We start from the raw sequence: 13801 nt of genomic DNA, 5'->3' as shown, positions 1-13801 counted from the left end.
CTAAAAGCTTAAACTCAGTGCAATTGATAAGCCTGACTTAGGGTGTGGAATGAATGTGGTTTGACGCCACTTTGAACCGCTTTCAGTTTTACAAACTCTTCAGCCTGCTCACCAAACTACATCTCCCACATAGCATTGAGCCATGGCGGTCAAAGTGGTGTCAAACTGCATTAATTCTTGATTTGCTAGTTTCTACTGTTGCTGCATTGTGTGTTCGTTGTGTACATATAACTCTGTTAATGAGCTTGGTGTATTTCCTGGGCATCCCTTCTCTACCTGGAAATGTGGAACCGGAGGCAGAAGTGTTATTTCTTACTTCGAAAATAGTTGTTCTACTCCAGAAACTTTGTTTTTGTTAAATTGATTGAGTCTCAATGAGAGATTAATTGGAAAACTAGAGCTGTTTCATTGATAAGAGGGTATCATCTGCAAACAGATTTATTTTATATTTCTCTTCTATTCCTATCTTTTCCTGGTTTGGAACTGTTATTTCCTGTTTAATTGTGAGCTGTTTGCTTTGAAAGTAGTTGTACTACTCCAGAAATTTCATTTTTGTTGAACTGGTTAAGACTCAATGAGGGATTAATTGGAAAACTAGAGCTGTTCCATTGATAAGAGGGTATCATCTACAAACAGATTTATTTTGTATTTCTCTTCCTATTCCTTTTATCCTACTCTCTTCTTTTATTACATTAGCTAACAGTTCCATTACAATCAAGACGCGGAAATATTAAGTGCCATAATGGCTAAAAGGATGAATAAATTTATATATAAATATATCAAGGAGAATCAATGTGGATTTATAGGAGGAAGGTAAATGTCAAATTTTATGGGCAGGGTATTAAACATAATTCATAGTATTAAAAAAAGGAATTTAGTGGCTGGAATATTAGCTTTGGATATTTATAAGGCTTTTGACGGTGTCTCCTGCAGATAATGAAAATGATACTAGACAAATTTGGATTTGGAGAAAAATTTAGGAACCTAATCGGTAAATTATATTCAAAAAATTATGCCCAAGTTATGGTGAATGATGGGTTAACGGGAAAAATAAATATAACATGAAGTACAAGGCAGGGATGTCCCCTTTCCCCAATTTTATTTGCGATTATGTCCCTCCTGCAAAGACAAAGTTTTGGCAGTTTAATGCACTTTCCCCCATGTTTTTATGATACAACTAATTAGGAAACAACATTAATAACCCAGGGACAAAAATCGTGTTAGATAGCGTTATTAGCAGGGAGTGGCACTCTTCCCATGCTCTGAGGCATCCTTATCGCGGCCATTTCCCACGTTCCCAGGCTGAAGAAAGGTTGAGTCGACCTTGATCAGCTGCCCAATTTTGGTGGTTTAGCCACAAACAAATCCAGACATCAGCACGGATTGCAAAAGGGATGAGTTACCGCTCCCGTTATTATTATCGTGCGACCTGAGATTTTATTTTATTAGTGCAGTACAGGCCGTCCCCAAAACAGGTTCTGCAGGTTTGTTCTTTAGTTGAACAGGGACATTTTTGAAGTGTGAATCTAGCCAGATAGATATAAATATATAGATATTGGGCTGAATTAGTCTGCAGTGCCTTTCATGTTCCTTGGTTCGTGACTTGTCAGCTCTAGTTTGTAGTGCGGTTTTCTTGTACTGATTCTTTGTCTGCTGTGTTTTGAGGAGTTTCTGATTTTTGACTTCAATCAAAGCCTTGACTTCACTTTGCTTGACATATTCTGCCAGGGCATGTTCTTCTTCTTTGACTGCTTGTTTTACTTGTAAGAGTCCTCTGCCCCCTGATCTTCTAGGCAGATATTATTATTATTATTATTATTATTATTATTATTATTATTATTGACACAACGATGTTGTATGACACAGCAAACAAGATAGACATGCTGGATTTCGTTTCACAAAACCACAAGTCAAACACTTCCCAAGTGTCTAGGACTGTGTGATGTATTTTCGGATGATGCGTGCAGATCCCAGCAGGGTGGCCTTTTGCAGTTGGCAGATCGTAATTTTGTCAATGTCTATGGTTTCCAAATGCCGGCTGAGATCTTATTATTATTATTATTATTATTGGCTGACAAGGAAAAAATAGCAAAGTTGTGTGATTGGCTGACAAGGAAAAAAGCAGCGTGCAGCTGCCGTGTCAATCACATCAGTCCCCTCCCAGCCTACATAATACAATAAAATATAAATAAATAAAAACAACACGACTTCCAAACTTTTCTGGCTCTCTACTCGTGGGATATTCCTTTCGTTTACTTCTTGCTTCTTCCCTTCTGATTGCCTTCCAGTCTCCGTTTGACGATTCCCGCCTGGTCTTCCCTCCGGTCCCAGCGTTCCTGGTCATTGCCTTCTTCTACGTTTTCGCCAACACGGTTTTCCCCGAGGCGTTTGGGGTCTCCCTCTTCACGGGGGGCCTCTTTGGCTACGTCACCTATGACATGATGCACTATTACCTGCATTACGGGTCGCCCAAGAAAGGCACCTACCTCTACCGGCTGAAATCCTACCACGTGAAGCACCACTTCGAACACCAGAAAGCAGGTAACGCCTTGGAGGCGGAGGGCGCTTTGGGGGCGACGACAATATATTGCGCTATGTAACACTATGTAATAATATTAATAATAGATTTAAATAATAATATATAATTACAATTAAAATCATTTTTGGGAAACTACAAGATGCTGAGGGAAGGAGTCTAGATTTGCAGAAAGTTGTGTGATTAGCTGACAAGGGAAAAAGAGCAAAGCCATGTGATTGGCTGACAAGGGGAAAAAAGTAAAGCCATGTGATTGGTTGAGTAGGAAAAAACAGCAAATCCATATGATTGATTAGGAAAAAACAGCAAAGCCATGTGATTGCCTAACAAGGAAAAAAGTAAAGTCATGGCATTGGCTGATTAGGAGAAAACAGCAAAGCCGTGTGATTGGCTGATTAGGAAAAAACAGCAAAGCCATGTGATTGGCTGATTAGGAGAAAACAGCAAAGCCGTGTGATTGGCTGATTAGGAAAAGCAGCAAAGCCATGTGATTGGCTGATTAGGAGAAAACAGCAAAGACGTATGATTGGCTGATTAGGAAAAGCAGCAAAGGCATGATTGGCTGATCAGGAAAAAAACAGCAAAGCCGTGTAATTGGCTGATGAGGAAAAGTAGCAAAGCAATGTGATTGACTGATTAGGAAAATACATCCAAGCCGTAATTGGCTGATGAGGAAAAAACAGCAAAGCCGTGTGATCAGCTGATTAGGAAAATACATCAAAGCCGTGATTGGCTGATGAGGAAAAATAGCAAAGCCATGTGATTGGCTAACAAGGAAAAATAGCTTCCATCTGCTGTTATCAATGAAACCCTCCCACCCTAGATAATAATTATGGAGTATGTTCCATTGAAGGAAACTCAGCTTGAAACGTTTTGTAATGCTTCAGAGGGGGTCTCGTAGATCTCCGAATTCCGAAACGGACGTCTGAAGCTTTGCCTCATGCTTTCTGCCGGTTGCGCTCTTCTCTCCGCCCCAGGCTTCGGCATCACCAGCACCTTCTGGGACCGTCCCTTCCGGACGCTCATCCCGAAAGAGACCTTCGGGAAACAGGACTAGCCCGCCCGCCCGCCCGCCCGCCTTGGCTCCTCCGCTTGATGCTCCGTTGACTTTGTCCGCTCCTGCTCTCTGGTTGAAGGGCAGCACGGCTCGGACCCCGGAGGAGGACTCTCTTCGGACCTCGGACTCCGGCAAGACTGTTGGGACTCGTTGCCGAAAGGAACCAGCTTTGCCCCTTCCAGTTGGGTCTGGCCAAGATATTTGGATGCGCCCAAAGAACCAAGCCGATCCGTGCCGTCTCCGTGTGTGTGCAAGGATGCTTTTGCTTTTGGAGCGGCCTTCTCGGAGGACTCGCACCCCGAGGTTTAGACTTGTCCCTGCAGGTGAATTGTCCGGTTGTTGTTCTTGGTGGTGGTGAGGGGTTGCAGGGCGGGTGACCCTTCTACACCGACCCTTTCACACCAACAACAAGGCTCCGTTTGACCCGTCACCGGCTTGGTTTTCCTCTCCGGCCGAATGCACAAAAGGCGTCAGGGTTTATCGACGGCGATCTTCCCCAAATGGCCACGAATCTGCAATTGTTTACTATTGGAATCATGCATGATGGGATTTGTAATCCAAATAGATTTGGAAAGCCGTTTCGCACCATTTCTCCAAAATAACTACAAGGAATAATTTCCGCCATAACTTTCACGCTAGGAAACCAAATCATTGCAAATCCTGAAATGTATTACTATTGGAATCATGCATGATGGAATTTGTAGTACAAATAGATTTGGAAAGCCATTTCGCAAAATTTCTCCAAAATAACTGCAAGCCATAATTTCTGCCTTAACTTTCACGCTAGGAAACCAAATCGTTGCAAATCCTGAAATTGTTTACTATTGGAATCATGCATGATGGGATTTGTAGTCCAAATAGATTTGGAAAGCCGTTTCGCACCATTTCTCCAAAATAACTGCAAGCCATAATTTCCGCCATAACTTTTATGCTAGGAAACCAAATCATTGCAAATCCTGAAATGTATTACTATTGGAATTATGCATAATGGGATTTGTAGTCCAAATAGATTTGGAAAGCCGTTTTGCACAATTTCTCCAAAATAATTGCAAACCGTAATTTCTACCATAACTATTATGCAAGGAAACCAAATCGTTGCAAATCCTGCAATTGTTTACTATTAGAATCATGCATGATGGAATTTGTAGTCCAAATAGATTTGGAAAGCCGTTTTGCACAATTTCTCCAAAATAATTGCAAACCGTAATTTCTACCATAACTATTATGCAAGGAAACCAAATCGTTGCAAATCCTGAAATTGTTTACTATTAGAATCATGCATGATGGGATTTGTAGTCCAAAAAGATTTGGAAAGCCATTTCCACAATTTCTCCAAAATAACTACAAGGAATAATTTCCGCCATAACTTTCATGCTAGGGAACCAAATCGTTACAAATCCTGCAATTGTTTACTATTGGAATCATGCATGATAGGATTTGTAGTCCAAATAGATTTGGAAAGCCATTTCGCACCATTTCTCCAAAATAACTGCAAGCCATAATTTCCGCCATAACTTTCACACAAAGGAACCAAATAGTCGCGAATCCTGCAATTGTTTACTACGCATTGCTTTGTTTGGGGATAACAGATACATTCGGGGAAGAAAATAATCTATAGAGAACTGCTTGGAAGTAACATAAAAAGGAATGAGAAACACTTGCCTGTTTGCAAATGCAGGCGTTTGGAGGGCACAGTTCTCATTAACACAATTGCCTTGTTCCAAATGTTCTTCTCCTCTTGGTTAATTTTTTTCCAAATTTTAGTAATATTTCCTCTTCTTCGCTGCTGTTTTTTTCCTGACTCGTCAGCATCTATTCCCATTGCATCCACATGGTGGATTTGATGCGGTTTTGCACCACTTTTCAATGCTATGGAATCCTGGGAGCTGTAGTTTTACAAGGCCTTTTTCCTGCCAAAGAAGGCTGGGACTTTGCCCGTTCCCAGGATCCCATAGCATTGAGCTTGGACGCTCAAAGTGGTATCAAACTGTGTTAATTCTGCAGTGTAGATGCACCCGAAGTGCCCCTATCTCCATTCACTGTTAGGTGAAGTTTCCCAAAAAAGGCCACCCAGCTGAGTTCTTGCAATGAAGCCGAGTTGCCTTTCAATATGTGACATTTTGCAAGGAGGGCCTTGGTTTTGCTTTCCGTCCGTCCTGCCTCCTTTTATATTCTTGGGAACCCAATCCTTTGCATAGCAATTAATAGGCTACCGGTTGCGCATTGTACCAATTAATTGCACATCATGTTTGGCAATCGTGCACATTGCCAAAATGCAACCTTTATGTTCCCAACGATGGCTGTCTGGAAACCACTCTGTGCAGTTTCCCGGGAGCGTTCCGCTTTTGCAACCTGTGCGTATTATTATTATTATTATTATTTTGCGGTGTTTTAGTTTGCACTTCTATGCGCTGCGTCCCGACCTCGTCATATACATCTTGCTTCTCATCCTTTAAGGAAACGGGGCCTTATATTTACAGTACGTGTGCCTTAACTGGAGCTCATGACTCGGCAGAAATAGCCAAACAATGTGCCGACTGCCGAACCCAACTGAGATGCCAAAGAGAGCAAACGGGTGTGTTGCCGTTGTGTATTTGTTTATTAGATAGGAATCGAGCTGCTATTTATTTTCAAGGCAGGGCTGGTTGTGTTTCTCCAAAGCCATAATGAAACCAGCCTTGAAGCCACTATCCAAAGAGTGGGGCCTGTTTTGGAGACGGGATGCAATGCTTGGCACTGCTGAGGCTGGATGGCCATCTGTTGAGAGGGCTTTCACTGTGTCTTCTTTAACAGCAGAAGGGGTTAGACTAGATGCCCTTTGGGGATCCCTTCCAATCCTAGAACCCAGAGCCAGACGACCTCTCCTCTGACTTTGAAGCCATGGTACCGCCATGTAATCCGGTTCCCGATCCCATATTATCATCTGCTTTGGACCGGATTATACGGCAGTGTAGACTCATCTAATCCAGTTCAGAGCTGGATCAGAATCTGGATTATACGGCAGTGTAGACTCATCTAATCCAGTTCAGAGCTGGATCAGAATCTGGATTATATGGCAGTGTAAAATCATCTAATCCAGTTCAGAGCTGGATCAGAATCTGGATTATATGGCAGTGTAAAATCATCTAATCCAGTTCAGAGCTGGATCAGAATCTGGATTATATGGCAGTGTAAAATCATCTAATCCAGTTCAGAGCGGGATCAGAATCTGGATTATATGGCAGTGTAAAATCATCTAATCCAGTTCAGAGCTGGATCAGAATCTGGATTATATGGCGGTGTAAACTCATTTTATCCAGTTCCAACCCAGATCAGAAACTGGATTATATGGCGGTGTAGACTCATCTAATCCAGTTCAAGGTGGATCAGAAACTGGATTACATGCCAATGTAGACTCATCTAATGCAGTTCAAAGCCGGATCAGAAACTGAATTATATGGTAGTTCAGACTAATCTAATCCAGTTCAAGATGGATCAGAAACCGCATTACATGGCAGTGTACACTCATCTAATCCAGTTCAGAGCCAGATCAGAAACTGGATTATATGGCAGTATAGACTCATCTAATCCGGTTCAAAGCCGGATCAGAAACTGGATTACATGGCAGTGTAGACTCCAGGTCCGCCTTATGCTACGAAGGGCGTTCTGTTGCTCTCCTTAGGTGTGTCTACACTGTAGCCTTAATCCTGTTTGAGACCACTTTTAATTGCCATGGATTTATGCTATAGAACCCTGGGAGTTGTAGTTTGACATGTCCTTTAGCTTTATCCTTCGGGAGAGATGAAGTGGGATATAGATGAATTAATACTAATCTACCAAGCAGTGACTTCCCCCTCACCAAACTACAACTCCCATCTGCTAGGAGTGCTTTGATTGTGCTTTTCCTGTGTGGCAGAAGGAGGAAGGAATAGAAAGTCTCTGGGGTTGTCCCTATTATTATTATTATTATTATTATTATTATTATTATTATTATTATTATTATTATTACAATGGCTGGGTGGCCATCTGTCTGGAGTGCTTTGATTGTGCTTTTTCTGCATCACAGAGAGAGGATGGACTAGATGGCCCCTGGGGTTGCCCCTATTACTATTACGTTATCATTATTATCATTGCAAAGGCTGGGTGGCCATCTGCCAGGAGTGCTTTAATTGTGCTTCTCGTGTGTGGCAGAAGGAGGAAGCAATAGAAAGTCTCTGGGGTTGTCATTATTATTATTATTATTATTATTAATATTAATATTACAATGGCTGGGTGGCCATCTGCCAAGAGTGCTTTGATTGTGCTTTTTCTGCATCACAGAAAGAGAATGGACTAGATGGCCCCTGGGGTTGCCCCTACTACGGTACTATTTTGTTGTTGTTCTTCATATTATTATTTCTACTATTGCTACTATTGCAAAGAATGGATGGCCATCTGCCAGGAGTGCTTTGATTGTGCTTTTCCTGCACAGCAGAAAGAGGATGGACTAGATGGGCTCTGGGGTTGCCCCTATAATAATAATAATAATAATAATAATAATAATTATTATTATTATTATTATTGCTACTACAGTGACTGGGTGGCCATCTGTCTGGAGTGCTTTGACTGTGCTTTTCCTGCATGACAGAAGGAGGATGGACTAGATGGCCTCTGGGTTTGACCCCATTACTATTATGTTGCTATTTTTATCATTGCAAAGGCTGGGTGGCCATCTGTCGGGAGTGCTTTGATTGTTCCTTTCTTGCATGGCAAAAGGAGGATGGACTAGATGGCCTCTGGGGTTGCCCCTATTACTGTTTTGTTGTTATTATTATTATTACTACTACTACTACGATTGCAAAGACTGGATGGCCATCTTCCGGGAGTGCTTTGATTGTGCTTTTCCTGCACGGCAGAAGGAGGTTGAACTAGATGGCCCCTGAGGTTGCTATTATTATTATTATTATTATTATTACAATGGCAGGGTGGCCATATTCCGGGAGTGCTTTGATTGTGAGAAGGCTCTTATTTTTGGACTACCGATCCCAGAATCCCCCAACACGCCTCCAAGCCCTCCCTACAGATGGCCATCCAACCCTAGGGTCCTATATCCCTTCCCTGCAGGGTTTCTAAACACAGGAGCCTATGATCCAATGTTCAAACTCCCTTCTGCCGTGGGGAAAGACACAATCAAAGCCCTCCCGACAGATGGCCATCTGGCTCTAGGGTCCTATGAAGGAATGTTCCTTCTCTGCAAGTTTCTAAAATATAGGATGCTATGATAAAGCGGGGTATAGATAAATAATAATAATAATAATAATAATAATAATAATAATAATAATAATAATAATAACAACAACAACAACAATAACAACAACCACATAATAATATAACATAGTAGTAGTAGTAATAATAATAATAATAATAATAATAATAATAATAATAATAATAATAGGGCTGGAAGGGACCCCAAAGGTCATCCAACCCTAGGATCCCATGTGCCAATGTTCCTTCTCTGCAAGTTTCCAAAGCATAGGATCCTACGATCCAATATTCTAATTCCCTTCTTCCAAGGAGAAAAGCACAATCCGATCCCTCCCGCCGGATGGCCATCCAGCCTCTGTTGAAAAACTCCATTGGGTTCCCAAGAAGCAGTGGCATTAAATTCTTTATTGCAGCGTTTTCAAGGAAAGCCATTGCAAAGAAAAAATCCCCGAATTTAGGCGTTTTTCTGCCTCGTCTAATGGAAATAAAAGGGAACGCAATGATATGAAACTCAAGGGAAACTTGTATATAGACTGTGTATATTTTTTGGGGGAAAAAACAGAGTTCTCTATAAATGTAAAGCTTTGAACCATAATGTTGCAGCGTCGTGTTTTGCGCATGATGGCGGGTGGGAGGAAAATGGTATTTTTGAGCCACATATAAGGCTGATTTGCCCCTTAAGCCAAATAAACTCTTAACTTAAGGCATTAAGGAAGAACATTGACAGGCTGAAAGCCAAAAGTAAATTCACAACAACTTCTGTTATAGAATTGCAATACATTGATGATATCATAGTCTGTGCTCATCCAGAGGAAGGCCTACAAAACACTTTGAACACTTTCCCTACTGGTGTAGAAATCACCAAGCTCTCTAATCTCCGCAGGCTGGAAGCCAAAAGTAAGATGACAGAAACTTCTATTATAGAATTGCAATACGTAGACGATATCGTAGTCTGTGCTCATCCAGAAGAAGGCTTACTAAACTCTACTAAACACTGGTGTGGAAATCAGCAAGCTCTTTAACCTCTGCAGGTGAAAGCCAAAAGTAAAGTCACAACAACTTCTGTTATAGAATTGCAATACGTAGATGATATCATAGTCTGTGTGCCTTCAGAGGAAGGCCTACAAATCACTTTGAACACCTCCACTAGTGTGGAAATCAGCAAGCTCTTTGATCTCTGTAGGCTAAAATCCAAAAGTATGGTCACAACAACGTCTGATATAGAACTTGTATACATTGACGATATCATAGTCTGTGTGCCTTCAGAGGAAGGCCTACAAGTCACTTTGGACACCTTCTCCACTGGTGTGAAAATCACCAAGCTCTTTAATCTCCGCAAGATGAAAACTAAAAGTAAGGTCACAACAACTTCTGTTAAGAGAACTGCAATACCTTGATGATATTATAATACAGAAGAGTCTCACTTATCCAAACCTCGCTTATCCAAGCCTCTGGATTATCCAAGCCATTTTTGTAGTCAATGTTTTCAATATATCGTGATATTTTGATGCTAAATTCGTAAATACAGTAATTACAGCATAACATTACTGCGTATTGAACTACTTTTTCTGTCAAATTTGTTGTATAACATGATGTTTTGGAGCTTAATTTGTAAAATCATAACCTAATTTGATGTTTAATAGGCTTTTCCTTAATCCCTCCTTATTATCCAAGATATTCGCTTATCCAAGCTTCTGCTGGCCCGTTTAGCTTGGATAAGTGAGACTCTACTGCTCATCCAGAGGAAGGCATGCAAAACACTTTTAACACCTTCCCTATCGGTGTGAAAATCACCAAGTTCTTTCATCTCCGCAGGCTGAAAGCCAAAAGTAACGTTACAACAAGTCCCGTTAGAGATCTGCAGTATGTTGACGATATTATAATTTTTGCTCATCCAGAGGAAGGCATGCAAAACACTTAGAATACCTTCCTCACAGGTGTGGAAATCCCCAAGCTCTTTAATCTCCGCAGATCACAACAACTTCTGATATAGAACTCGTATACGTTGATGATATCATAGTCTGTGCTCCTTCAGAGGAATACCTACAAAACACATTGAACACCTTTGCAGAAGCCTATGGAAAGCTCAGTGGAAACTAAAGTGTTCCTCCAAATAATCCCTCTGAAAGGATAGCCACAAAGCTTAATGGTGCAACACTAGAAAATGTTGACCATTACTGCCACCTTAGCAGCTACCTCTCCATAAAAATCAGTGATTCTAAAATACAACACCGTCTGAGCTCTGCGAGTGCAGCATTTTCCTGAATGAAGCAGAAAGTGTTTGAAGATAGGGACACCCAAAAACTCTAGAATCAGGAAAGTAAATAAAGAACAACACTCAGAAAACAGGGGAATCCCAGAAAGGGTGAGCTAATACCTCCCGACAAAGGATTCCCCCAGACAGGAAGCAGCCAGGCTTTGAAGCTGCAAGGCTATTCAGTGTTTATCAAGCTGGCCAATGGCAACACTCACTTTTGCCTCCAGCAGACAAGTTCTTTCTCCCACCCTGGACATCATTCCACAGAGAGATATATATAAACCCCACTTGCCTAGTTTCCAACAGACCTCACAACCTCTGAGGATGCCTGCCATAGGTGCGGGCGAAATGTCAGGAGAGAATGCTTCTGGAAAACTCACCAGCTGTTAGGAATTGTGGGAGTTGAAGTCCAAAATGCCCGGAGGGCCGAAGTTTGCCCATGCCTGGTCTAAATGTGCTGCATTCAGTGCAACTTTAATGTATTAATGAATGAGAAAACTTCAAAACAATCTGACCTGAATGTCATGGGTTTCTACTGCCACCTACAGGTCACTCTCAGTATTGCGCCTCCTTCCTTATAAAAAGGCATAAGGCGCTGGCTCCCTCTCCTGGCTACTTATGATAATGACACACAACATTCAGATTTTTGTGTGTGTGACTTTTTTGAGACATTTATGACTTATCACAGCCCTAAAGCGAACCTATCCCAGAGTTCTCCTAACCAGATTTGCCTTCCTTTGAAGTGTTTGACCTGGGGAGTTAGAACCCTCACCTGAACTGTAGGGTGAACTACAACTCCCACTCCGGTGAGTCAGTCACCTCAAACCCCTCCATGAGGTTGAGTGAGTCCTGGGGATTTTGTGTGCCAAGTTTGTTCCAGGTCCGTCATCGGTGGAGTTCACCGTTTCTCTGGTTGTGGGTGAACTACAACTCCCAGAAAAGAAGGTCAGTTTCCCCCAAACCCCTCAAGTAATCCAATTTCAACATATCACGTCTGCATGCCAAGTTTGGTCCAGATCCATCACTGTTTGGATTCATAATAGATAAAACTATCCTACTCTTATTTTTATCATATACTGTACACTAGGCATGTCCGATCGATGAAAAAAATGTTTCAATTCTCGTTTCTAAAGTAGGAGGCGCTGGCGCTTTGATATAGAAAGTATTTCCGATTTATTCACCCAAAAATTTCGGATATTTCCGAAAATTCATAATGATTCTAAATGTTTCTAAAATGGCGGACGCGCATGCGCAATCGCTACACACCGGGCTTGTATGGCAATCTTCCATGTGGACGCAGAGGACGTTAGCCCCCACCTTTGCGTCCATCGTGGAAGTTTCTGATTGGCTGGGGAGCGGTAGCCATGTTAGGCTGCGCTAAGCTCCCATTCAAGGTAGGTTGCAGAAACAAAAAAATTTTAAAAATATTTTTAAATATATATTTTAAAAAATTGGGGGGAAAAAATTAACAAAACATTAAGAGACAAATAGAGAATGGGCCAACAATGGTTTGAATTACATTGCTGGATGTGCTGTGAGACAATGTTTCGGAATGCGTATCAAAAAGCGAGAACAATCCGAAATAATTCTGATATACGATTCAAAACGATTTTTTGGACATGTCTACTGTACACTATCAACATTTCTTATTATGTATTACTATATTATTATGCTCCTCTTGTTCTCTATTTATTTCATATCATATAATAACAAAATTATACAACATTGTACTGTATTATTATTAATATTATTATTTTATTACAGAGCTCATCTTGTTCACTTGCAACGTGTGACACGTAACTGTTGGCGGAAAAGGTGGGATGTAAGTGAACATAGCAATAACTCTTGTTTCCTATTTATTTTATGTCATATAGTAATAAAATTATGCAACATTGTACTGTATTGTTATTAACATTGTTTTATTATAGAGCTCATCTTATTCACCTGCAACGTGTTACATGTCACGGTTGGGAGGAAAAATGGGATGTAAGTGAACATAGTAATAACAATAGTGATAATAATAACAATAGTAGAGAAAGGTGGGATAAAAATTAACAAAGCAACAACAATCATGATAATAATAATATAAATTAAGATATTATTTTATTATGACACAGCAAATAAGATAGACATGCTGGATTTCGTATCACAAAATCACAAGTTGAACTCTTCCCAAGAGTCTAGGACTGTGTGATGTATTATTATTATTATTATTATTATTATTATTATTATTATTATTATTATTTTATTATGACACAGCAAACAAAATAGATATGCTGGATTTCATATCACAAAACCACAAGTCAAACACTTCCCAAGTGTCTAGGACTATGTGATGTTGTTGTTGTTGTTGTTATTATTATTATTATTATTATTATTATTTTATTATGACACAGCAAACAAGATAGATACGCTGGATTTCGTATCCCAAAACCACAAGTGGAACACTTCCCAAGTGTCTAGGACTGTGTGATGTATTTTCGGATGATGCGCGCAGATCCCAGCAGGGTGGCCTTTTGCAGTTGGCAGACTGCAAATAACATTATTGTTATTATTATTATTATTATTATTATTATTATTATTATTATTATTAATAATAATAATAATAGACAGGACGTAGATGAACAAAATAATAATAATAGAGAAAGGTGAGTATAAATGAAGATCATAACAATAAAATGAATGAAAGTGGTTCTTAAACTGCATCACATCTGCCGTCTGGATGCCT

The 13801-nt window shown here is 40.5% G+C and overlaps 1 protein-coding gene across 1 annotated transcript in view; it reads left to right on the top strand.

The window, feature by feature from the left end:
• fa2h (fatty acid 2-hydroxylase) overlaps window positions 1-9411 on the top strand; it is a 64708-nt gene extending 55297 nt beyond the window's left edge. The window contains exons 6-7 of the mRNA XM_008123187.2: window positions 2289-2541; window positions 3514-9411. Coding sequence (XP_008121394.2) covers window positions 2289-2541; window positions 3514-3593 — 333 coding nt within the window. The 3' untranslated portion in view covers window positions 3594-9411. The remainder of the gene's footprint in view (window positions 1-2288; window positions 2542-3513) is intronic.
• The last annotated feature ends 4390 nt before the right edge of the window (window positions 9412-13801 follow it).

This window comes from Anolis carolinensis, unplaced genomic scaffold (genome assembly GCF_035594765.1).
Source record: "Anolis carolinensis isolate JA03-04 unplaced genomic scaffold, rAnoCar3.1.pri scaffold_9, whole genome shotgun sequence".
Classification (NCBI taxonomy): domain Eukaryota; kingdom Metazoa; phylum Chordata; class Lepidosauria; order Squamata; family Dactyloidae; genus Anolis; species Anolis carolinensis.
Note: the sequence above shows the minus strand (reverse complement) of the source record. Positions and strands in the feature narration are given on the sequence as shown.